A 22,501-nucleotide genomic window follows, 5' to 3' on the forward strand; every position below is an offset into this window, starting at 1 on the left:
TGGAATTCTTAGCCTCAGCAATTACTGCTACCATGATGAAATCAATCTAAAACATGACCCTTCTCAATGTGGCTGACCCAAATGTTCCGTTACCCTAGCCCCGAGGAGGCTGGGCGGTACCTGGAGACCTACAAGGCCTATGAGCAAAAGCCAGCAGACCTACTGATGGAGAAGCTGGAACAGGACTTCGTCTCCCGGGTGAGGCCACATTGCTTCCCTGCCCAGGCCTCCCCCAGCTCCTTCTTGGGTGTTTGAGCTTCAGTTCTGATCTCAAGTCATGCCTCCACGCCAACCCCACACTCAGCATCCAGTCTTCCCTCTACCACTGGAACGGCAGCTAAAGGGGTCTTCCTCAGCACAAACCCGATGCCGCCCTCCACAGCTCACAACCCTCCTGTGGCTCCGCAGTGCCCGCGGGGAGAGCCTGGCCTTCATGCTGGGCCCTACCAGGCCCCACCTGCCCTGCCCTCGCATTGTCACCTCCCCTAGGCAGTTTGCTTCTCTAAGTGGGTGCCCATTCTCTCCCCTCTGCCGCCTGCCTGACCCTATCTTTCCTTCTGCGCTGATGCTCCCTTCTCCAGGAAGCCCTTCCTGATCCCCAGGCCGGGTCAAGTGCCCCGGCTGGACTCCTTCCTCCAGCCCAGCCCAGCCCATCTGAGTCACCACTGCGAAACTCATTGGTCTCCCACACTGTACTGGGAGTCCCAGGAGGGCTGGGGCTGGTCCCCGCTATGTCCTCAGTGCCACCCAGCGCTCAGTGGGTACTCGGGGCGTATTTGCTGAATGAACTGTTGAATCTGGGCTCCAGTGGTAGAGTAATGGTGGATGCCTGCAGCCATCCCTGAGGTCAGCACCACTAGGACCCCCATTTGCCTGGAAAGGAAGGCCCAGAGAGGTCAGTCCGTGTGCCCAGGATCTCACAGGGGGTAAGCAGTAGGGCCTGGTTTTGAACGCAACTCTGACTTCAGAGCCTATAGTCTTCCCTCGGACAGAACCAGCTCAAGATAAGCGGCATTTCTCTTCTCATCATGTGACAGCCACCCTCTCAGCTACTTGGGAATCAGAGTTGACCTTTCAATTAGTCCGTAAAAGGGCATTTATTGAGCACCTCCTGCATGCAAGGCTGTTTGGGGACAGCCTGCCCTCACAGGCCCAGTCCTGCTTTCCTTTCTTCTATCACCTCTGCCTCCTCCCCTTCCAGGTGACTGAATGTCTGACCACCGTGAAGTCAGTCAACAAAACAGACAGTCAGACCCTCCTGACTACTTTTGGGGTAAGGAAGGATTCCTGTGTCCCTACAGGCATTTCTACCCCTGTGCCTTTTCAAGGAATCCCCCCACATTTCCCTTCCATCCCTATCCCCCTTTCTGCCTCCCCTGACCTCCCACAGGACCTCACCTTCTTCCAGGAATACTTAGACCCCTGATCACCTGGGGTGGGGTAGAGTGTTATGCTTAACTCTCCTGACCCTTCTTTCCCACCTTCCTCAGTCTCTGGAACAGCTCATAGCTGCATCACGGGAAGACCTGGCCTTGTGCCCGGGTCTGGGGCCCCAGAAGGTAAGAGCTTGGGGAATGGAATTAAGGGTCAGAGGCAGGAGGCGGCCCCAAATCCCAAAGTGCTAAGGTTTCAGAAGTCCTACAGTGCCTCTCCTGCAGATGGAGAAAACCGAGACCCAGAGAGGGTGGAGACCAGCCCAAACTCACACAGCCAGCCTGGGAGAGAACCCAGACTGGGTTATTTCTCTCCTAATCCCCAGGGCCTCTCCATGTTGGGAGGAAAAGAACCAAAACCCATTCTGGATGTACCAAACAAATAGCTTATTTAATGACGTTCCTTTTTCCCTCTCCCCCACCCAGGCCCGCAGGCTGTTTGATGTCCTACACGAACCCTTCTTGAAAGTGCCCTGATGACCTCAGCTGCCAAGGATGTCCTCTGTAATAATAAAGCATTTTCCCGATCCAGGCTCCTGCTGGTGTGCTGGTACAACCACTGGAAGGGGTGCTTCTCTGCTCTTGTCTTCTGACAGCCCAGGTGGCCACCTCAGCTTTCCTTAGCAGTTTCCCTAAAGAAGACTATGCAGGGTCCTGCTGAAGTTTCCTCTTCCTTTTCTTCTCCTGTCCTGTCAGAGCCACTTCCCCAGACTTTGGATTTAGTGGTGACTCTGGCATCTCCTCCTGGGATGTGGTCTCTGGCACCCCGCTTTCCTGGCTCCACTTCTTCCTCTTCTTCGTGGGTGCTGGATCTGCCCTGGCCTCAGGTATCATTATCTCATCTTGTTGCTCAGTCATCTCAGTCCCTGGCTCTGTCACTTTGTGCCCTCTTTCTTTCTGCTTGGTGGATGCTAGAGCTGCCGGAGGCTCAAGGTCACCTGGCAGTTCAGGTTCCACCACCTCTGTCTTTGGTTCCATCATTGCATTTTGCCATTTTTCTTTTTTCCTCTTCTTTTTGGTGGATGCAAGAACTGCCTCAGTCTGTGGCTCAACTTCATGTGGCAGTTCAGGCTCCATCTCCTCCCCTTGGAGCTCCAGAGGTCTCCTCACTGGCTCTATAGCCTCAGCCCCCAGCTCCATCAGCTCTTTGTACCCCTTTCCTTTTTTCTTCTTTGTGAACAGCAGTGGGATGGCTTCCTCCTGTGGCTCCTCCTTCACCTGTAGCTGAGATTCAACTCTTATCTCCTCCACTGGCTCCATCCCTTCTGTCCCCTTCTGTCTTTTCCTCCTCTTGGTGGGAGATAGGACTGTCTCTTGCAGAGGCTCAGTTTTAACGATGAGTTCCTGCTCCATAGTCTTTTCTTCTGGCTCCAACATCTCTGTTTCTGTCTCTTTAGGCTTCTTTTTCTTCTTCTTGTTGGCAAATGGGAACAGCCCTCCTAAAGGTTCCAACATCTCAGCTGTGGGCTCTGTTGCTACTGGCAACACCTCTAGTTCACTTGGCCGCTGCTTTTTCTTTTTCTTCTTCCCCACATCCATCTCTGGGGACATCAAAGCTGTGTCCACCTCCAGGGTCCCATGCCCATACACTGCCTCCTGAGGAATGGAGGCCTCAGGCACATGTTTCTTCTTTTTTTTCCTCTTCCCTGAGGCCGATGACCTCAGTGCTAAGGCTGATCCAGGTCCTGTGACTGGTGGGCTGCCTCCAAAGGCACAGAACCGAGGTCTCAGGCCAGGGGGGATCTGTGGTGGGGGGCTTGCTGGAATGGGCTGCAGTGGGATCCCTGATAGGGATTCTTGGGGACCCTCTAAGATCCTTAGGCTGCCCTTGGGGGCCGGGACACAGGCGAGTCCTTCTGCTGAGGGGGCCAGCAGGGTTGCTTCTCCAGTTTGAGGATCACAGCTGCTGAGGACCCGGTAGCGTTGCCGCTTGCCTGCCACCTTGCCCTTCACAATGTGGGAACCAGAGAGAGGCACCAGCCGCCCATTGAGGCTGAAAGGAGGAAGGGGGAGGGCAGAAGCTTGGTCAGATTCTTTTGGTGGCATAGGGGAAAGGGACAGAGAAGCAGTATTTCTAGGTTCCTTAGAACAAGCCCTTCTAAACTTCCCCCAAGTGCGGCCACTGGAGTGGAGAGTCTTCTAGGGAGGTGGTGTGGGACCACTCACCAGTCTGGGACGAAGTCTGCAGGGGCCTGGATCAGCCACAATTCCATATCTGGCCCCATCAGCGCCTTCACTGAGAAACGAGCGGACTCTCCGGCTGGGGGCGTCGCAGTAAAGTTGGGGGGACAAGAGAACCGAGCAGCGCCTGCAGAAGGGGAAACGGGAATCAGCCGACACGTTCCTGCCAGTCCAATCCTGTAGAGAGCCTGTTGGTTACAATCTCTTCAGCACCCCCTTGGCTCTCTGATGATCTGTTCCCGAAGACCCACTATCTTATCTGCTCCAATCCTTGGAGGCGATCTTCTCTAGTGGTACGCCCCACAAGATATCTTTTCTCCGTCCGAACTCCCTCCACCCCCAATTTCCACAGGGTATGCTTTTCGTAGCTCGTTTCCGGAGATGTCCCTTTTTCCGCCGTGATGCTCCCGGGAGCTCCTTTCTCCTTCCGCCAGCCAGCCCCTCCGTTCCCCGTCGGCCCGCCCTGAACTAACTCACCACCCGACAGGGTATCCGCCATACCGGTATCCGTGACTCGCGCAGAACCCGCAGCCAGTGCCATTCTGACCCCCGCGGCCGACCACGTGGATCAAGGGGGTGGGACCTCGCTCGGGAGCGCCCACGTAGCGCTGGAGCGCAAGGGTGTGTCTCGGAGTCTGCCCGCTCTTTGAGCAGAATTGGGAGAGATTTTCATTTGTCCGGAGCAGACAACCAAAGAAGACATATTTTCCTGGCAATCTGCTCACGAAAGCAGTTGATTGGCTGTTTTGAGGGAGGTAGAGCCCCACCAATCTCGGCTGCCCTCCCCTTTAGTCTCTCAAACATTATTTGCTCCAACGTCGCCTTAAAGGGGCAGCCACATTGATAGGACCTAACTTTTAAAGAGACAGGAAGATCGATTGGGCTGAAATTCTTAGAGCTAGGTAAGAGTCTTGGTTGGCATGGCTGTGCTTTCAGTGTTACAGCCTCTTCTAGGGAGGCCCAGATACCTCGGAAGTTCAGAACTTGAGTGGGAGGGGTAGGAAAATGGAGGAAAGGAGGTGATTCCTCCCGAGTGAGGTACCAGCCAGGGCGGGGCTTCCTGACTCAGGGGAGCGGGAAACACAGGAGGCGGAGCCTTCAAACTCCCAAGCCAGAGACGTGCGGGGACGTGCGGGCTGAGGAGTAGGGCTTGTGGGTCTAACAAAACGGGTAGATGTCTTGGAGGATTTAGTCTCGTACGTGGGGCACATTCCTGAAGACTTTGAGGAAGGGAAAGGGAGTAGACCGGAGCCACTGGCCGGACCGGGGTGCGTGTTAGCAGCGGCACGTGGGCCCAGATTTGGGGGACACGTTCACGCCCATTCCGACAGGGACCGCATCGCGTGGGGCGGAGGGCAGAGCCGCCGAGACAGCGGCTAGACAGGGTGACCCAACTGCATTCCTAGCCGGTGTGTCAGCGCCGCTTCCCACCCCTCTGCGGAGATTTCGGACCTTACTCCTGAATGGGAGTGCCCCTCTTTGCAAGGAGCAAGCGGCTTCCCATAGCGGAGGGAGGGTCAGCGGACGCGTTCTCCTTGCCCGGGATCGCTACACAGTTCCTTCTTGTGGGCTAGACTCCCGGGCATCGCCCCTGCGGACTCCCGGACTACAATTCCCAGAGAATGGAAGGCGGGGAGGTGCCAGACCTACGATGTGGACGCTACTAGGGATTGTAGTCCCAACCTTGGGCGTTGTTGCTGGAAAATCCTGTAAAGATCCAACACGCCCTTTTTACTGACAGGGAGACTGAGGCTCAGAGACCTGAGGAAATACTGATTTAGGGAGGTTCTCTTCTCGCCTTCAGGACGGGGCGTTACTAAGTCTCCTCCAGCCTCTGACCTAACAACCCTTTGGTGGTGTCCAAATCTTCATTCAAGAAGGGGAAACAACCTGGAAGGATAAGTCTCAGGAGGCCGTCTCCCGTAGCCACAGAGAGGTACTAGGCTGGACTCTTATTTCCTTGGCCAGGTCACCCTAGGCTTCTGGGCCTCGCCCTTCCTGTCTGTGAAATGGACTTCAGATGACTCCGAGTGGGAATGGCTCAGTCTGCGCCTTGCCCCTCCGGGACTACAAGTCCCAAGGTGCTCGAGGCGACCCGGGCTCCCTCATCCCTCCGGGACCCGCCTCCCTCCAGTCGGAGTCACGTTGTCTAACCTGTTCTCAGAGCCTGCCCCGCCCCGTTCTCCGCTCCCCGCAGCTGGAGCCGGAGCCGGAGCCGGAGGAAGCCCCCTGGTGCCAAGATCTGCCTCGGATCCGTGAGTTCCACCCTCCTGGGGTCCAGCGGCTCTGGAAGAGCCGACACCCGCGTCCCTGGGAGGACAGGGAGGGGACTCGGACGCCTGGCCCCAGCGCAGAATTGGGGGGTGCGCAGACTCTAGGGTCCTTGGAAGGAGAGAACTTGAATACCTGATTTACTGGGCAGAAGGAAAGGGGGCCCGGATGCCTGAGTTCTTGGAATGGAGGGCTCGGACGCCTTGGTCCTGGGGATACGTTGGAGCTGGGACTCCTGAGTCCCTCGAATCGTTGGCTCTTGGAACCCTGAGTCCTTGAATAAAACTGAGGTAGGGGATGCCTAAGTCTGAGCAGAAATGCGAGGCTCGGACGGCTGGAACTCTGAAATGGGCGGCCATCCCTACCGCCTCCTGATGCCTTCTCCACGGAACCTGTAGGTGTCCGAGAAAAATTAGGGGTGGGGTGGTGATATTGGAACCCAGGCCCCTGAAATGGAGCAAAACAAATTCCCTGGGTCTCTCTGGAGTTGTGTCCCGGGGCTCCCCTCACTTTCCGGCTCTGGGGTGGGGGCTGGGGGTGGGAGAACCAGGGCAGCTCTCCAACCTCCTCTGTGCCGCTGCGCCATCCCCAACATGTCATTAACCGAGGCGTCAGACCTGCCTAACCAGAGAAGGGACCTCCGCCCCATGGCGCCCCCTGGCGCGGGCGGGGCGCCTCCGATTGCCCCATGGAGGTGGGAAACATCTGGGATTTTTAGATAGAACCCAGGGCAGAATTCCATAAGGTCGGGTTGGAATCTGGGAGGCTTGTGTTGCTGGGCACTACACAGTCATTACACAGAGAGGATGGGGTAAACCAAGGCTTAGGGGTCAGAGTTGGGGGCGGGGCCAAGATTTGGCATCCCAGTCCCTCTGCAGCTCTCTGGGGTAGGAATTCCATCCACTCCCACCAGATTTTCTGACTAACCTTTTCCCTCCTAGGGCTCCTCTCCCTGACCCCGAAGTGGGAAATGTCACCTCCACCCCCATCTGTCTGACCTGAGGTAGCGTGGGAGATAAGGGAGGGATAGAGGCTAATTCTGGAGGTGTGCGTCTGTCCTTGGAGCAGGGGGAGGGCAGGGCTCCGTACCTCCCTCTGTCTCTCTACTCCCGTGCGTCATGTGAAGGGATTAAGCGAGGGGGTTGGGGAGGCAAGGGGCTCTGATGAGAAAGGGAAGAGCTAATAAAAATCTGGACTTGAAGGGCATTTGGTGATAGCCTGTGATGACATTAAAAATAATAACCATGGCTGCCAAGACAGAGTTTGCAGCATGCCAAGCTCAGGGCTAGTTGGTAAACCGGAGGTTCCCATTGTTTCAGGCAACTGTTCAAAGGTGTCGCTTTCATGAGGTTTGCTGACCCCACCCCAGGGAATGACTTCTCCCTACTTCAGTGAGGAAACAGGCTGGAGAACAGTCACAGCCCACACCCTGGGCTTCTGCCACTTTCTTTCTGGAAACTTTCAGGGCTCCTCATGCCCCTGTGCTTAAATTATTGTGGATAACCCCTGGCCAGAACTCAGGAATGTACATAGAGAGTTCAGGGCTCCGGAAGTTAAGACACCAGAGGTCAAAATGTAGGGCTTTTAGAATCTCAGAACGAGTTGAAAGAGCCTTTTTTTTGGGGGGGGGGGATTACGTTGGGTATTGAACCCTCTCTCTCTGCCAGATTAATCTTCATAACCAGCAAAGGAAGACCGTACTTACGGGTCCTATATGTGTGAACTTCATTTGGTGCCCAGCACTGCTCTAAACACTGTGCATAAATTATGTCACTGAAACCCACACCCCTTTGAAGTGAAGATATTAATCCCCCCATTATATACACGAGCAAACTGAGGCGCTGAGAAGCTAAATAGCCATAGGTAGAGGCTTAAAAGGGGCCCATTCCACAGCCATCTCCAGTGTGGGAAACCAATTCCCAGAAAGGATGGGGCCTCTCCCAGCGCCAGTCTGTCCACACAGAGCTGTAGGATTACAACCTGGGTATTCGCAGGCCAGCCTGGCTCTTTGAGCCGGTTCCTACTGAGGATGATTCCTCCGAGAAGCCCCACGACCCCAACCCTCTCCCAGATTCTTAACCCAAAGAGCCAGGCCGTTGCAGAGGAAGCCTGAAAAAGATATCTAGGGGTGAAGAGGAGGGAATAAGCGGGAGCTGGGGGTGGAGGGCAAGGGCCTGGGAGCCGAGCCGCCGCCTTCGCGCCCCGCCCGGCCCCCTCTCCCCTGCCCCGGAAGGTTCTGCACCTGCCCGGACCCGCCGCGCATTCCCGGGGTCTGAGCTCAGGTGCTGTCCGCGCTGGGCTGGGGTCGGGTCGTGACTTGGAGCGCCCCCTGGCGGCCCCGACCCTCCCTCCTCCATCACCAGCCTCTGGTTCGCCCCACGCCCATCCTAGGCATTTCCTCTGAGCCAGAGGATATCAGCGTGGGATCTAGGAGTCTTAGAAGTTTGGAAATCGTGAAATCCTCAAAAGAACCGCTCGCTGCCAGAATGCTGGCACTGGAGGCTGCGTAGAATCGTTCACTTATATTTTAACAGACACTGTGTATCCTGTGTATCTCTGAGATTCTGAAAGACCCAAATTTTGACTCCTGCAGTCTCTACTTTCTGAGGCCTCAATTCTCAGAGCTTTAATTCCTCTTGTACCTTCTGGCCAATTGGACCCTAATAACAGTTCTTTGAGGTAGACTGCTGTTCCTTATTTTACAGATCAGGAAACTGAGGCACTCTTGTGAGGGTGGAGCCATCAGATTAGAACCCTGGAGGTCTGGCTCCTTCATTGTGCTCTTACCCACCGCACCATACCATACAGTCACTTAGACTTTTAGGACAGTGGAGTCCTGGGATAGACTGAATGTGGTGTGGAAAGATGGAGAAATCTAGGCTAGACAAACTGGAGAATTCTAGAATGCTCCAAAGACAGACCCTTGGACTCAGAACTTTTGAACAATAGACTCTAAGCTGAGGGTTTTTGACTGTGTAGAACAATCTCAAGGTCTTTACAGTTGCAGAATCTAGGACTCTGAGAGACTGAAGAGGAAACCGAGGCCCAAAAAGTGGAGAGGACTCATTGCCCAAGGTTATACACTCCCAACACACCCAAATGAGCCACCAGCCCCAACAGGTTCTGTTCTGAGGCTTCTCAGAGAGAGGCCAGCATCAGCATGCTCCAGCCTGCCCTGCTGCCCACACCTGAGCTGCCAAAGCTAAGCAGTGGGAAGCCTGGGGAAGTGGCAGAGCTGGTGGGTGTGGCAGCTGCTGTGGGGATGGGGATAGTGCTGGCCTGACCGGTTTCTGGTGGCCTGGCTTCCACCCACTGGGCCAGTGACCACAGCAGCCCAGCCTCCCCTGGCCACTTCCCTGTTCTGTTAACACTGGGTCCCTGTAAACTAGGTCTCCTATGGGTGGAGACTCTGGGGGGAGGAAGCTGAGTGATCCCTGAAGGGTCCCAGTCCCTGAAGGGTCCCTGCTTTCTGGGACCCTTCTAGTCTGGTAGAGATGACCCAAAATAACAAAGTAGACCCAGGTGTGAAACCTAGTGCCACTGACTTCTTGCAACGTGACCTTGAACAAATATTTCTAAGCCCCACTTTCTTCCCTGCTCTGCTGATTTGACTACTGAATAAGGTAATGGGTGCAAAGCAGTTGACACAATTCTAGGAGGTAGTGGCTCATCAAAAACTGATTGTTTTAGCCCTGGCCGGTTGGTTCAGTGGTAGAGCGTCGGCCTGGAGTGCAGAAGTCCCGGGTTCGATTCCCAGCCAGGGCACATAGGAGAAGTGCCCATCTGCTTCTCCACCCCTCCCCCTCTCCTTCCTCTCTGTCTCTCTCTTCCCCTCCCGCAGCCGAGGCTCCACTGGAGCAAAGATGGCCCAGGCGCTGGGGATGGCTCCTTGGCCTCTGCCCCAGGCACTAGAGTGGCTCTGGTCGCGGCAGAGCGAAGCCCCGGAGGGGCAGAGCGTCGCCCCCTGGTGGGCGTGCCGGGTGGATCCCGGTTGGGCGCATGCGGAAGTCTGTCTGACTGTCTCTCCCCGTTTCTAGCTTCGGAAAAATACAAAAAAATAAAAAATAATAAAAATATCCCCAGCATGTAGCACGGTGTCTGGCTCCTAGTCCCTAGTAGGCATTCGGTAATTAATAGGTATTTTCTTTGGCAGGGGGGAAGACAATAAATAAGAAGCATCAACTCATAGTTGCTTCACTTTAGTTTTTCATTGATTGTTTCTCATATGTGGCTTGACCAGGGAGCTCAAGCCGGCAACTTCGAGGTTTCAAACCGGGGACATCAGCATCCCATGTTGATGCTGTATCCACTGCGACACCACCAGTCAGCATAGGTATTCTTATTGCAGCCTCTGTTCACTATAAAGCCTGGCAAATAGTAGGTAGTCAATGGATCAATTGTTGAAGGAATGATTCAAGTCTTATTAGAACTGAGATAGAGACAAGGGAGCCACATAAAGTGAATTGTCCTGAGTCTTCCAGGAGGGTTTTGAAGGAGTTGGCATGTCCTAGCTGGGGAAGTGGAGGGGCAAAGCACTTCTAGTGGCAGGAACTAGCAGAGTAAAGGTGCTGTCCTGCTCCTCGAGGCCCCAGCTTCCCTGCGGGCGGGGTCCAGGGGACGGTGTCAGAGAAGACTCTCCCCTCCTCCCAAGGCAGGCGCTCCGCTCCGGCCGGCACCATGGACAGCGAGGCATTACAGAGCGCGCAGGACCTTCTGGACCTGAACTTCCAGTGTAAGCAGGGGCAGGGGGGTGGGTGGAGGGCGGGGCCCTGGGGGGTGGAGTCGGGACCCAGCCAGGAGGTCCCAGTGCTTACCGCCACTCCGCTTGCCAGCTCTGGCCATGAAGCACATGGACCTAAAGCAGATGGAGCTGGACACGGCGGCGGCCAAGGTGGACGAACTGACCAAGCAACTGGAGTCACTGTGGTCAGACTCGCCGACGCCACCTGGCTCTCAAGTTGGACCCCCCCCTAGGGTGAGCCCGCTCACCTGGTCCCCACACTGGTCCCCCAAAAGCCAGCTTCTTTTCGCCTGAAGTTCAGGCAAGCCTGCTTCGTAGGGTTGTGCAGATTGTGGGTTATTTAAAGACACTTTAAAGAGGGGACCAGTGGAAGTGGACAACTAACAGGGCTCTCGGAAGAGAAGTTACCTTTTTCTAAGCGTCTCAGAAGTGCTGAGTAGGCTAGCCCCAGTCCAGGGCTCTTTCCCCAGCAGCCCTCACTGGGCAATCTGCCTGCATCTTCAGCCCCGCTCCAACCTCCCTGAGTTCGTTTTCGATTTTCTCTTTGACCTACTCCCAACCCTCTACTGATGTTTCCTTTTTCCTCTCAATGACCCTGTGTCTCCCCAGCTGTCGCGGTACAGCTCCAGCCCGATCACCGAGCCCTTCGGCAGCCGCGGGTTCTGGAGGGCGACCAGCGACAGCGCCGACACCCCGTTCGGACGCTCCGAGAGCGCCCCAGCTCTGCTCCCCTACAGCTCGCTGCCCCCTAAGGGTCGGCCGTCGTCACCTCGCACCCCGCTCTACCTGCAGCCGGAAGCCTACAGCAGCCTGGACCACGCTCCCTCCTCCAGGTCCCGCGCCTTCGATGGCGCGGGGGGCTCCCTCGGTCGTGCGCCTTCCCCACGGCCGGTCTCGGGCCCGCTCCGCCAGCAGGGTCCCCCCACGCCCTTTGACTTCCTTGGCCGCGCCGGCTCCCCCCGTGGCAGCCCCCTGGCTGAGGGGCCCCAGGTCTTCTTCCCCGAGCGCGGACCCTCGCCGCGACCGCCCGCCGCCTACGACGTGCCGGCTGTCTTTGGGAGCCCCCTGCTGGGCGCGAGCAGTAGCGCCTTCGCCCCGCCTCTGCGTGCTCAAGGTGAACCCCGGGGCCGAACTTGGAGTATAGGTGGGGTGCAGGACCCGGCACTAGCCGCCTCTGTCATCCTCATGCACTGCCTCTCCCCAGACGACCTAATGTTGCGACGGCGACCTCCCAAAGCCTGGAACGAGTCGGATCTGGACGTGGCTTACGAGAAGAAGTCTTCACAGACAGCTAGCTACGAACGTCAGTGATGGGAGGCCGAGGGCGTAGGCGAGCTGAGAGGCGACCCCCAGACCCTAATATGATTCCCCTCCCCCCAGGTCTGGACGTCTTCACAAGGCCCTCCTCACCCGGCCTGCAGCTCTTACCTTGGAGAGAGAGTAGTCTGGATGGGCTGGGGTCCACCGGCAAGGTGGGAGCAGGAGAGGCTTGGGGAGAGGGCAAAGGGAGGAGCGGGGTGAGGGCTAGTCTCCTGCTCAGGATGCGCCCCCATTTTCCGTCCCCTTCCCCAAGCTCTTCTCTATCCTAGCTTTCCAACCCCAAGCTGTCCTCTACCTCACTTTCTCCAGGTTCCCTTACCTCCTCCTCTCCTTTCTCACCATTTCCCCGCCTTCTCACCTTTTGCCCTCCCCTCCCTCATCCTTCCTTTATCCTTATCTTCCTCCCATCTAAACCCCTTTTTCGTTCCCTCCTTCCCTCTTTCTCCCCCAGGACAACCTCACCAGCGCCACCTTGCCCCGCAATTACAAGGTTTCCCCTCTGGCCAACGACAGGCGTTCTGATGTGGGCAGCTACCGCCGATCGCTGGGCTCCGCGGGGCCGTCAGGCACTTTGCCCCGAAGCTGGCAGCCTGTCAGCCGCATCCCCATGCCTCCGTCCAACCCCCAGCCCCGTGGTGCCCCCCGCCAGCGCCCCATCCCCCTCAGCATGATATTTAAGCTACAGAACGCCTTCTGGGAGCATGGGGCCAGCAGGGCTATGTTCCCTGGTTCCCCCATCTTCTCCCGAGGTCCTCCACCTAAGCTGCCTCACCAGCCCCAGGCACCCCCCCAGCCCCAGCTGCCACTCCAGTCCCAGCTCCAACCACAACCCCAGCCTCAGCTCCAGCCTCAACCCTCTGCCCCCATGCCCCAGATCCCCCAACAGACTTGGAGTGAAGGTGAGTCGGCAATGGGGGTTCCAGACGGCTTGATGAAGGGAGGGCAAATGGTGGGGGACCAGACCAGCTTGGGGAACCATCGCAGCCAAGCACTTGTTTTCAAACCCTGGTCCTGAAGAGGGCTAGGCCAGATAAGCTTGGGAATTTGCTGGAGACCTAGGGACAGAACACACAATGGTTAAACCTGGACCCTGGCGTCAGACTGCCTGGCTCCATGCTGTGTAAACTGGGCAAGTCACTTAACTAATCTGCACCTCAGTTTCTCTGAGTATAAAAGAAGATGGTAGAACCTTTCTTATTAGGATACGGTATTAGATTACACGGGATTCTCGGGTTAAGACACAGTTCCGTTCCTACCACAGTGATGTAACCCGAATTTTGATGTAAGTCAAAACACACCCTAGCCTAAGTCACTTCCCTATTCTAACACAGTTGTAAAATCATAATCTAGAACATAAAAACACAACTAAGCCACAGAAAAAGGAAAAGGACGTAAATATACTGTACTACGCAATACTGTATTCTGCCGCATGCAACCAAACTAGTTTGCACACATAGTCCATAAGTACCACACTAACAGTGTAAGCTGAAACACTCATGTCTCAATTCATTAAAGTTTTTATGGGAGTGTCGTAAACTTGAAATGTCACATGTTAAGACTGTCATAACCCGAGGACCCCTGTATATCATCCATATAAAGTCTTTTTTTTTAATTCAGTGAGAGGAAGGGAGGCAGAGACAAACTCCCACATGTGCCCGGACCAGGATCTACCCAGAAACCCACAAGGGGGTGATCCTCTGCCCATCTGGGGACTTCTTAGTGACTGAGGCAGAGGCTATGGAGCCATCCTCAGCACCCTGGGCCAACTTGCTCCAATATAGCCATGGTTTCAGAAGGGGGAGAGAGAGGGAAAGAAGTGAAAGGGGAAGGGAGGAGAAACAAATGGGTTCTTCTCCTGTGTATCTTGACCAGGAGTCGAACCCTGGACATCCATAGTTGGGCCAATGCTCTATCATTGAGCCAACTGGCCAGAGCCATAAAGTCCTTAAAGTAGGGCCTGGTGTGTAATAAGCTTATAGCTATCATATTTGTTATAATAATTATTAATATTTTTGGTGTGAGGCCAGTACAGAGCCTGTAGTTAAGCAGATTGGGTTTTGAGCCTCTCTCTACTACACTTTTGACTTGCTATGTGACTCAGGATAAATTGGTTAGCCTATCTGAGCTTCTGTTTTCTCATCTGTGAAGAGAGATTAATAATATCTACTGCACAAATTATGATGGGCATTCAATGTAAAATAATGCATAGAAGTGATCATTATTATTTCTACGTGCTTTAAAAGCTCTGATAGAGGAACAACACAGACAGAAAAGACCATTAAGACCAGAGTTCTAGTCCCAGCAGGAGTTTTCTGCCTGACATGTTAGGAGAGGAAATTCTTAGAATCTTTTTTTTTTTTTTTTTTTTATAGAGACAGAGAGAGGGATAGATAGGGACAGACAGGAACGGAGAAAGATGAGAAGCATCAATCATCAGCTTTTCGTTGTGACACCTTAGTTGTTCATTGATTGCTTTCTCATATGTGCCTTGACCGCGGACCTTCAGCAGACTGAGTAACCCCTTGCTCAAGCCGGTGAGCTTTTGCTCAAACCAGATGAGCCCGTGCTCAAGCTGGCGACCTTAGGGTCTTGAACCTGGGTCTTCCACATCCCAGACCGATGCTCTATTCACTGCGCCAGCGCCTGGTCAGGCAAATTCTTAGAATCTTAAAACATCAAGTCTATCATGATAAGAGTACAGAGTCAGATAGAACTGAGTTCAAAACCCAACTAAAGCCCTGGCTGGTTGGCTCAGTGGTAGAGCGTCAGCCTGGCGTGCAGGAGTCCCGGGTTTGATTCCCGGCCAGGGCACACAGGAGAAGTGCCCATCTGCTTCTCCACCTCTACCCCTCTCCTTCCTGTCTGTCTCTCTCTTCCCCTCCCGCAGCAGAGGCGGAGCAAAGTTGGCCCAGGCGCTGAGGATGGCTCTGTGGCCTCTGCCTCAAGTGCTAGAATGGCTCTGGTTGCAACAGAGCGATGCCCCATATGGGCAGAGCATCGCCCCCTGGTGGGTGTGCCGGGTGGATCCCGGTTGGGCGCATGTGGGAGTCTGTCTGACTGCCTCCCCGTTTCCAACTTCAGAAAAAAAAAAAAGAAAAGAAAAAGAAAAAAAAGAAACAAAACCCAACTAATGTCATTGGGCAACTGATTTGCCTTCTCTGAGATTCAGTTTCCCTTTCTGTAATAAGGAGATGATAGCCATATCTACCTCACAGGATAGTGAGGTGAGAATTCAATAAGCCAGGTAGGTAAAGCACCAGCCACATGTTAAGTGATTGGTAAATGGGAAATGTCATCATTGTATATTAGTCACAACTCAGGGAAAGTGTAGGCCAGTGAGAGCAAGGAACTACCCTGAGGTCACACAGCAAATCCAGGGCTGCTTGTGGGTTTTGCAAGTTGTGGGGAGGGAGTCTTGAGGCTCTCCTGAGAACCCCTCTGACTTGATTCTTCTTGTTCTTTCTAGGCACCCCCAAAGCCCCTGCTGAGCTGGAGCCAGAACCAGAGCTGGAGGGACTGCTGGCACCTGTATTGGAGGCTGGCGATGCAGATGAAGGCACTGTAACTCGGCCCCTCAGCCCCACACGGCTGCAGCCAGCACTGCCGCCTGAGGCACAGTCAGTGCCCGAGCTGGAGGAGGTGGCACGGGTGCTGGCAGAGATTCCACGGCCCCTCAAACGCAGGGGCTCCATGGAGCAGAGCCCTGCTGTAGCCCTGCCCCCGACTCACAAGAAGCAATACCAGCAGATCATCAGCCGCCTCTTCCATCGTCATGGGGGGCCTGGGGGGCCTGAGCCTGAGCTGTCCTCCATCACTGAGGTATCCGAGGCCAGGGCAGGGCCCCCTGCTCCTGCCCCACCAGCTCCCATACCACCCCCAGCCCCACCACAGAGCAGCCCACCGGAGCAGCTGCAGAATGTGGTAAGTAATATAGGAGGAAAGTGGGGTATATTAGCACATGGGAAGTGCCCCTTCCCTTTTAGGACAGAACCTGGCAATTGTACATATCATATCTGTCACATCCCATTGGCTAGGGATCTAGCTACAAAGGAGACTGGGAAATGTAGTCTTTAATCCAGTTTGCCCATGTTCAGAAGAAAGGAAGAACACACATGGAGGGGCATCCAAACGTCTTGGCCACCCAGACTTTCCCTGCTCCTCTCCAGTAGCCCCCTCACCCCTGCCTCGGCATCCTTTCAGGAATCGTGGAGTCTTACAACATGGAAGTTACTATGTCTTAGCAGACAGAAGGTTTACTCTGGGACCTGAAAAGCCTGTCTGAATCAAGACAGCCACCATTCCACTCCATGGTTGCCACACAGGCTCTTGTGTTTGCCTTCTCTGGAGATTTGCTCTCTTCTCTTATACCTACCTCAACAAGCCCGTGCCATGGCTAGCAATGGCCCAGCCAAATCTAACTCAAAATGACGTCTTCGTTCAAGCCCATGGGATCCTCTGACTCTACTCAGAGCTTCTTCCACTCTGATTTGCAAGCGCATGTCTTTGGTTTCTGTGGCTGTGTGTGTTGTGGCTAAGTGTCAAGCTATGCTGTCTGGGTTCAAATCACAGCTCTGTGTCACTAACCAGCTGTGCAACGTTAGGCAAGACACTTAGCCTCTCTGGGCTTCAGTTTTCTCACCTGTAAAATGGGGATGAGAAAAACCATAGGGCTGCTGTGAGGATTAAATATTGTACATTAACATGTTGATTAGTATAGGGCCTGCACTGCTATTACTGTTGTTGTCATTCGGCCAGGGGATGACCTCCTGCTGATCTTGGTCCAGTCCTTGCATCTTGGCTGGGGTTGGAGGGTATAATCACGTGGTACAGTCTGAATCACTCAGTGTGGAGAGACAGAGGGAGGGGAACAATTCCCAGAAAAGAAGTGGGGGTACCCCAAAATACCTACTCTCAGACCCTCCTGATGGTGGAGCCAAGAACTGTTGAGGCTTAGGATGTTGAAATCAAGAATGTAAGAACGACAATATCTTGAAATGGTTCAGTTGCCTTATTGTGGAATCTCAAAATTCTGGCCACAGAGAAACTTGAAAATTCACGTTAAGAATTCAAGCCTGGCCCTGGCCGGTTGGCTCAGTGGTAGAGCGTCAGCCTGGCATGCGGGAGACCCGGGTTCGATTCCCGGCCAGGGCACACAGGAGAAGCACCCATCTGCTTCTCCACCTCTCACCCTCTCCTTCCTCTCTGTCTCTCTCTTCCCCTCCCGCAGCGAGGCTCCATTGGAGCAAAGATGGCCCAGGCGCTGGGGATGGCTCCTTGGCCTCTGCCCCAGGCGCTAGAGTGGCTCTGGTTGTGGCAGAGCGAAGCCCCGCAGGGGCAGAGCATCGCCCCCTGGTGGGCAGAGCGTCGCCCCTGGTGGGCGTGCCGGGTGGATCCCGGTCGGGCGCATGCGGGAGTCTGTCTGACTGTCTCTCCCCGTTTCCAGCTTCAGAAAAATACAAAAATAAAAATAAAATAAAAATTCAAGCCTGACCAGGCGGTGGCGCAATGGATAGAGCATCGCACTGGGATGTGGAGGACCGAGGTTCGAGACCCCAACATCGCCAGCTTGAGCGCGGACTCATCTGGTTTGAGCAAAAGCTCACCAGCTTGGACCCAAGGTCGCTGGCTTGAGCAAGGGGTTACTCAGTCTGCTGAAGGCCCACAGTCAAGGCACATATGAGAAAGCAATCAATGAACAACTAAAGTGTCACAACGAAAAACTGATGATTGATGCTTCTCATCTCTCACCGTTCCTGTCTGTCTGTCCCTATCTATCCCTCTCTCTGACTCTCCTCTGTGTCTTTAAAAAAAAAAATCAATCCTGGCATCACAATCTCAAAACAGTGATGTTCTAGTATCCTAGAGCACTCACGGTCTGAAGAATAGGATTTTTTATTTTTAAAATAAAAAAGTAGTTACAGGGCTGTAGAACTGAGGCATCTCCCTCCCCATGGCCTGCTGGGATGGCTGCCGCGTGATCCCTGAACCTTTGTTTCCTCCTCTGAGTAATAATGGGTATATTAAAAGGTCTCCCCTACCCAAGTCACTGAAGTCCCTCATTCTGTCCCGTAGGAGATGCGCTCGGTGCTGCGGAAGGCAGGTTCTCCGCGCAAGGCAGGTTCTCCGCGCAAGGCTCGCCGCGCACGTCTCAATCCGCTCGTGCTGCTGCTGGACGCGGCGCTGACGGGGGAGCTGGACGTGGTGCAGCAGGCGGTGAAGGAGGTGGGCGCGGCGCGAGGGCAGGGCTGGCGGGGCTGTGGTGCGGACGCAGGAGGGCGGCCGGGTGCTTAGCCTCAGTCTCTGGGCCCGACCAGATGAACGACCCGAGTCAGCCCAACGAGGAGGGCATCACCGCCCTGCACAACGCCATCTGCGGTGCCAACTACCCCATCGTGGACTTCCTCATTGCGGCGGGCGCCAACGTCAACTCCCCCGACAGCCACGGCTGGTGAGCGCTGGCAGCGTGGGGCGGGGCGGGGCCCGGACGGCCGCGCAGCCGCTCACACCTGCCTCCCACGCCTAGGACACCGTTGCACTGTGCGGCCTCGTGCAATGACACGGCCATCTGCACGGCGCTGGTGCAGCACGGTGCGGCCATCTTCGCCACAACTCTCAGTGACGGTGCTACTGCCATTGAGAAGTGCGACCCCTACCGCGAGGGTTACGCTGACTGTGCCACTTACCTGGCAGGTACGAAGCCAGGCCGGGCTCTGCAGGCGGGTTGGTGGGCCAGGCCACCTCTGGGGGAGGGGTCTTGGGGAACTGGGCTGCTCATCTGGTAGATATTGAGGAAAGCTGCAGACTGCCACTCAACTCATCAGTGAGAGGACTTGGGGGCTGTCTAATCATGTGGCACAGGTAGCTTAAAAGGAGCAGCTGGATGAGCCCCCCACCACCACCACCACCACGGGCAGGTGCACTCTGGGTAGGGGGAGTAGAACATGCTACCTTCGAGGGAGAGGGCCACGGGGGGCGTGCTGTGCAAGCTGGACCCCAGTTGGGGAGAAAAGTGGTCATGGAACTTGCGCAGTTCACTCACTTTCTCCTCTGTGAGGGTGGGGTGCTGAATGTCCCCACTACACCATCCAGCTGGGTAGATGGCGCTGGACAGGTGGGCCATGCTACCTGTGGAGATACGGTACCACTCAGCTGGCAGGTGAGCAGGCCATTGCTCCTGCAGAGGTGCTGGGGGGCTCTTCCACTTGTAGGGAGACACGAGGCTGTACCATATACCTCCAGGAAGTAGACCACATCCGCCAACCAGGTAATAGAAGGAACTAGTAGGCAGCGCCACGAGGGTGTGCACAGGCTCCGTACTGCACACCTGGAGGGGCAATTTGTATCATTGGGCAGGGTTAGGAATTTAGCAGATGGAGTAAGGCAGGTTGTAAGACCTGGGGGTGGGACAGTGTAGTTAAGAGAGGAGCCTGGAGGGGCTACCCCCAGGACAGCGGGCTGTGCCTCCCATGGCAGAACGTGGGTGAGAGCCATAGGGCGGTAACAGAGGCAGACTGGGATTTGACCACTTCCGACTGTTAACCGAGGAGAGGAAGGGCTGTAACCTTTGGGGGGGGGGGGTTGACAAAGTCATAGGTAGTGTACTGTCCTTCCTGTCTCGAACACGGGAAGTTCTGTGAAGGTGAAGATTGGACTGCACCGTTGGCAGGAGGGGAGGAGAAGTTGGAACACCGTGGACTGAAGCACTAAAGAGGGAGATCGCGGTGGACTATGGCAGGGAGGGTATGGGTGCGCTGTGCCATCTGAAGATGTTATTACATCCGTTTTAGAGACATATCACTTGAAGAGAAGTAGCAGTATGGATTGCACCATCTAGAAAGGGGAAGATGGGACCTCTTGAGGGGAGGTGGAATAGGGCTGTACCATCTGAAGGAGTCCTCTGTGGAAACTGGACCACCAAAGTGGGGAGTGAAGACACTGTATCTCTAGATGTGACATGGGGACTTAATGTATGAGAGGGGATGGAAACCACTGACCCTGCCTCGGGGTTGGCCCAGCTTGATGCAACCTAGAGACTACTAGTCCTGGCTGCTGACTCCAGCTCAGCTGCCCTTATCCAGACAGGAGTCAAGTGGCTCATCCCCCAACTGGTACAGGCGCCAAATCCCAGGACCTGTCCCTGTCCCCTGCGTGCCTCGTGTCCCTGAGTATTCCTGGCCCACCTGGACCCCGCCCTCACAACCCCTGCCATTTCAGATGTGGAACAGAGCATGGGGCTGATGCACAACGGGGTGGTGTATGCCCTCTGGGACTACAGCGCGGAGTTCGGAGATGAGCTGTCCTTCCGCGAGGGCGAGTCGGTCACTGTGCTTCGTAGGGATGGACCAGAGGAGACAGACTGGTGGTGGGCCACACTGCACGGCCAGGAGGGCTATGTGCCTCGTAACTACTTCGGGGTGAGCCCAGAGATCTTGTGGGGCCTCCAGATCACTGTTTGGGGAATGGGGTGATCCCACAAAGAAAAAGGGGCAAGAGGGACAGTCCATTACGTGGGCGGGGCTTGGGTCAGAAGAGTCCATATTGGCTGGGGGAGGTGGGAAAAGTCCATTATAATGGAGGAGGTAAGAGAGAGCCTCTTACTAGTGGAACTTCATGAAGTATGCACCAATACTGCCTTTTGATTGGTTTGTGCTCAAATACTATATTTATTAACATCCCTAATTAAATGAATCGGAGGTAAAGAATGTATATTAGTTAAAGAGAGAAATGAAAATTACTTTTTATTGCTGGGGGAAAGTTAAAGAGTTGTATATTACAAGTGTGGTAACTTTTGTTACACTGAATTGGGCAGGGTGAAAAAGACTATTAATGAAATTACGGTGGAATTGAGGGAGAGTCTACAGCAGGGGTCCCCAAACTAGGGGCCCGAGGGCCACATGCGGCTCCCTGAGGCCGTTTATCCACCCTGCTGCACTTCCGGGAGGGGCACCTTTTTCATTGGTGGTCGGTGAGAGGAGCATAGTTCCCATTGAAATACTGGTCAGTTTGTTGATTTAAATTTACTTGTTCTTATTTTAAATATTGTATTTGTTCCCATTTTGTTTTTTTTACTTTAAAATAAGATATGTGCAGTGTGCATAGGGATTTGTTCATAGTTTTTTTTATAGTCCGGCCCTCCAACGGTCTGAGGGACAGTGAACTGGCCCCCTGTGTAAAAGTTTGGGGACCCCTGGTCTACAGGGTAGTGGAGGAGATCAGGAAGATCCCATTATATCTGGGAGAGAAGATTCTTTTGACTTGGGGATGGGTGGAGGTGGGTCCCAACAGAGGGCCCACGTGGTAGGGTGGGGCAGTGTGGGAGACTCCGAATATACTATCTCATGAACCAGGCTGCTGATTGGAAAGCTCCATGTGTTGCCTGAATATGACAGGACACCCTGGAGGTTCCAGGGCTAAGGAGGTGCTGAGACAGTGTCAGGAAGAAGTGGGATGATGGAGACTGTTTTGTGTTTGGGGTGGATAGGTGACTTCATTCAATTTGGGGGCGGGATGAGGGCGTGGGAGCTCCTGGCGTCTGAAAACACCGTCTTCCCTCAGCTCTTCCCCAGGGTGAAGACTCAGAGGAGTAAAGTCTAGCTGGAGAGAAGGACAATTATCAAGGGAGACGGGAGGAAGCAGCTTCGCCTTCACTCCAGACTTCCTGCTCCCACGCTGCTGCGCCTCCTGTGCCCCAAGGCCCGCAGGGGTGGATCCTCCCCACTGCTGCCTGCTTCTCTGGAAGCCCAGGGGGAAGGAGACCCTTGGCCTTAAGTTTAGAAACCTACCTTAGCTGTGGGAAGTCATTGTGGGGCTGGGAATCATTGGGGGCAAGAGAGACCCTCCACTTGCCAAATCTGATCCCATCCAAAGTGCCCCCCACTTCTACTGCCAGCCTCTCCTGAACCCCTCAAAGCAAGCCAACCCATCATCCCAGTGGGATGGGTCACCTGCACTGGCTTTATCTGAGAGTCATCTTTGCCCCTGTTTCTCCCAGCAACCTCTGGGGGACCAGGTGAGGCATACTGGTCTCTCTACCAGGATTTCTGCCCCTGTTCTCCCCAACCAAGTGCCTTCATGCAGTGCTGGTTTTATAACAAAATGGGGATGTTTTTCTTTATAAATAAAGGTAGTTTGCACAGAAATTGACTTCCTTTTTTTGGATTCCATTCTGATTTAATAAATTATCATCACTGTTAGTATTTTTGGCAAAGTGGTCTTTTTTAAAATCAATTTTTAGAGAGAAGAAGGGAGGGAGAAAGAGAGAGAGAAACATTGATTTGTTGTTCCACTTATTTATGCAATCATTGGATTCCATTCTGATTTAATAAATTATCATCATTGTTAGTATTTTTGGCAAAGTGGTCTTTTTTTAAATCAATTTTTAGAGAGAAGAAGGGAGGGAGAGAGAGAGAGAAAAAAACATTGATTTGTTGTTCCACTTATTTATGCACTCATTGGTTGATTCTTGTATGTGCCCTGACCAGGGATTGAACCTACAACCTTGGTGTATGAGGACTACGCTCTAACCAATACCTGACCAGGGCAGAGCAGTTTTTTG

General features: G+C 54.4%; 4 protein-coding genes across 12 annotated transcripts in view; 3 read left to right on the forward strand and 1 right to left on the reverse strand.

Moving 5' to 3' along the window:
• ERCC1 (ERCC excision repair 1, endonuclease non-catalytic subunit) overlaps positions 1-1,960 on the forward strand; it is a 68,709-nt gene extending 66,749 nt beyond the window's left edge. For all 6 annotated transcript variants that reach the window (XM_066271820.1, XM_066271821.1, XM_066271825.1 and 3 more), the window contains 4 exons: positions 99-198; positions 1,202-1,273; positions 1,491-1,559; positions 1,860-1,960. In XM_066271820.1, coding sequence (XP_066127917.1) covers positions 99-198; positions 1,202-1,273; positions 1,491-1,559; positions 1,860-1,910 — 292 coding nt within the window. In that variant the 3' untranslated portion in view covers positions 1,911-1,960. The remainder of the gene's footprint in view (positions 1-98; positions 199-1,201; positions 1,274-1,490; positions 1,560-1,859) is intronic.
• On the reverse strand, positions 1,806-4,344 carry POLR1G (RNA polymerase I subunit G). Of its 2 annotated transcripts, none has more exons than XM_066271817.1 (3): positions 4,092-4,344; positions 3,600-3,741; positions 1,806-3,426 (listed from the first exon to the last, which is right to left on the reverse strand). In XM_066271817.1, exons 1-3 carry the CDS (start codon positions 4,153-4,155, stop codon positions 2,076-2,078), a joined length of 1,557 nt encoding a protein of 518 aa, XP_066127914.1. In that variant the 5' UTR covers positions 4,156-4,344; the 3' UTR covers positions 1,806-2,075. The 2 variants fall into 2 exon arrangements, with proteins under 2 accessions (XP_066127914.1, XP_066127916.1); XM_066271819.1 differs by having other exon boundaries at positions 4,116-4,343.
• Positions 4,345-5,579: 1,235 nt separating this feature from the next.
• PPP1R13L (protein phosphatase 1 regulatory subunit 13 like) lies at positions 5,580-22,085 on the forward strand. Of its 3 annotated transcripts, none has more exons than XM_066271813.1 (14): positions 5,744-5,869; positions 6,827-6,888; positions 10,541-10,617; positions 10,718-10,860; positions 11,236-11,740; positions 11,831-11,929; positions 12,007-12,098; positions 12,398-12,845; positions 15,413-15,867; positions 18,019-18,168; positions 18,261-18,394; positions 18,470-18,636; positions 20,161-20,360; positions 21,502-22,085. In XM_066271813.1, exons 3-14 carry the CDS (start codon positions 10,563-10,565, stop codon positions 21,538-21,540), a joined length of 2,487 nt encoding a protein of 828 aa, XP_066127910.1. In that variant the 5' UTR covers positions 5,744-5,869; positions 6,827-6,888; positions 10,541-10,562; the 3' UTR covers positions 21,541-22,085. The 3 variants fall into 3 exon arrangements, with proteins under 3 accessions (XP_066127908.1, XP_066127910.1, XP_066127909.1); XM_066271812.1 differs by having other exon boundaries at positions 5,745-5,869; positions 10,537-10,617; XM_066271811.1 differs by lacking the exon at positions 6,827-6,888 and having other exon boundaries at positions 5,580-5,869; positions 10,537-10,617.
• The window catches only part of EXOC3L2 (exocyst complex component 3 like 2), a 136,811-nt gene continuing 133,605 nt past the window's right edge, over positions 19,296-22,501 (forward strand). Inside the window, exon 1 of the mRNA XM_066271816.1 lies at positions 19,296-19,300. The gene's annotated coding sequence lies outside the window, so the exon portion shown is untranslated. The remainder of the gene's footprint in view (positions 19,301-22,501) is intronic.

Source organism: Saccopteryx bilineata, chromosome 3 (assembly GCF_036850765.1).
Source record: "Saccopteryx bilineata isolate mSacBil1 chromosome 3, mSacBil1_pri_phased_curated, whole genome shotgun sequence".
In the NCBI taxonomy this organism is placed as follows: domain Eukaryota; kingdom Metazoa; phylum Chordata; class Mammalia; order Chiroptera; family Emballonuridae; genus Saccopteryx; species Saccopteryx bilineata.

Excerpts from the sequence above, each read along its gene's own strand:
- POLR1G (XM_066271817.1), bottom strand. The coding sequence starts at position 4,155 with ATGGCACTGGCTGCGGGTTCTGCGCGAGTCACGGATACCGGTATGGCG. Across the intron at positions 3,742-4,091 it reads GGCGGATACCCTGTCGGGTG|GCGCTGCTCGGTTCTCTTGT; the intron begins GTGAGTTAGTTC and ends CCCCTTCTGCAG. Across the intron at positions 3,427-3,599 it reads GCAGACTTCGTCCCAGACTG|CCTCAATGGGCGGCTGGTGC; the intron begins GTGAGTGGTCCC and ends TCCTCCTTTCAG.
- PPP1R13L (XM_066271811.1), top strand. The coding sequence starts at position 5,635 with ATGACTCCGAGTGGGAATGGCTCAGTCTGCGCCTTGCCCCTCCGGGAC. Across the intron at positions 11,741-11,830 it reads CCCGCCTCTGCGTGCTCAAG|ACGACCTAATGTTGCGACGG; the intron begins GTGAACCCCGGG and ends GCCTCTCCCCAG. Across the intron at positions 18,395-18,469 it reads TCCCCCGACAGCCACGGCTG|GACACCGTTGCACTGTGCGG; the intron begins GTGAGCGCTGGC and ends TCCCACGCCTAG.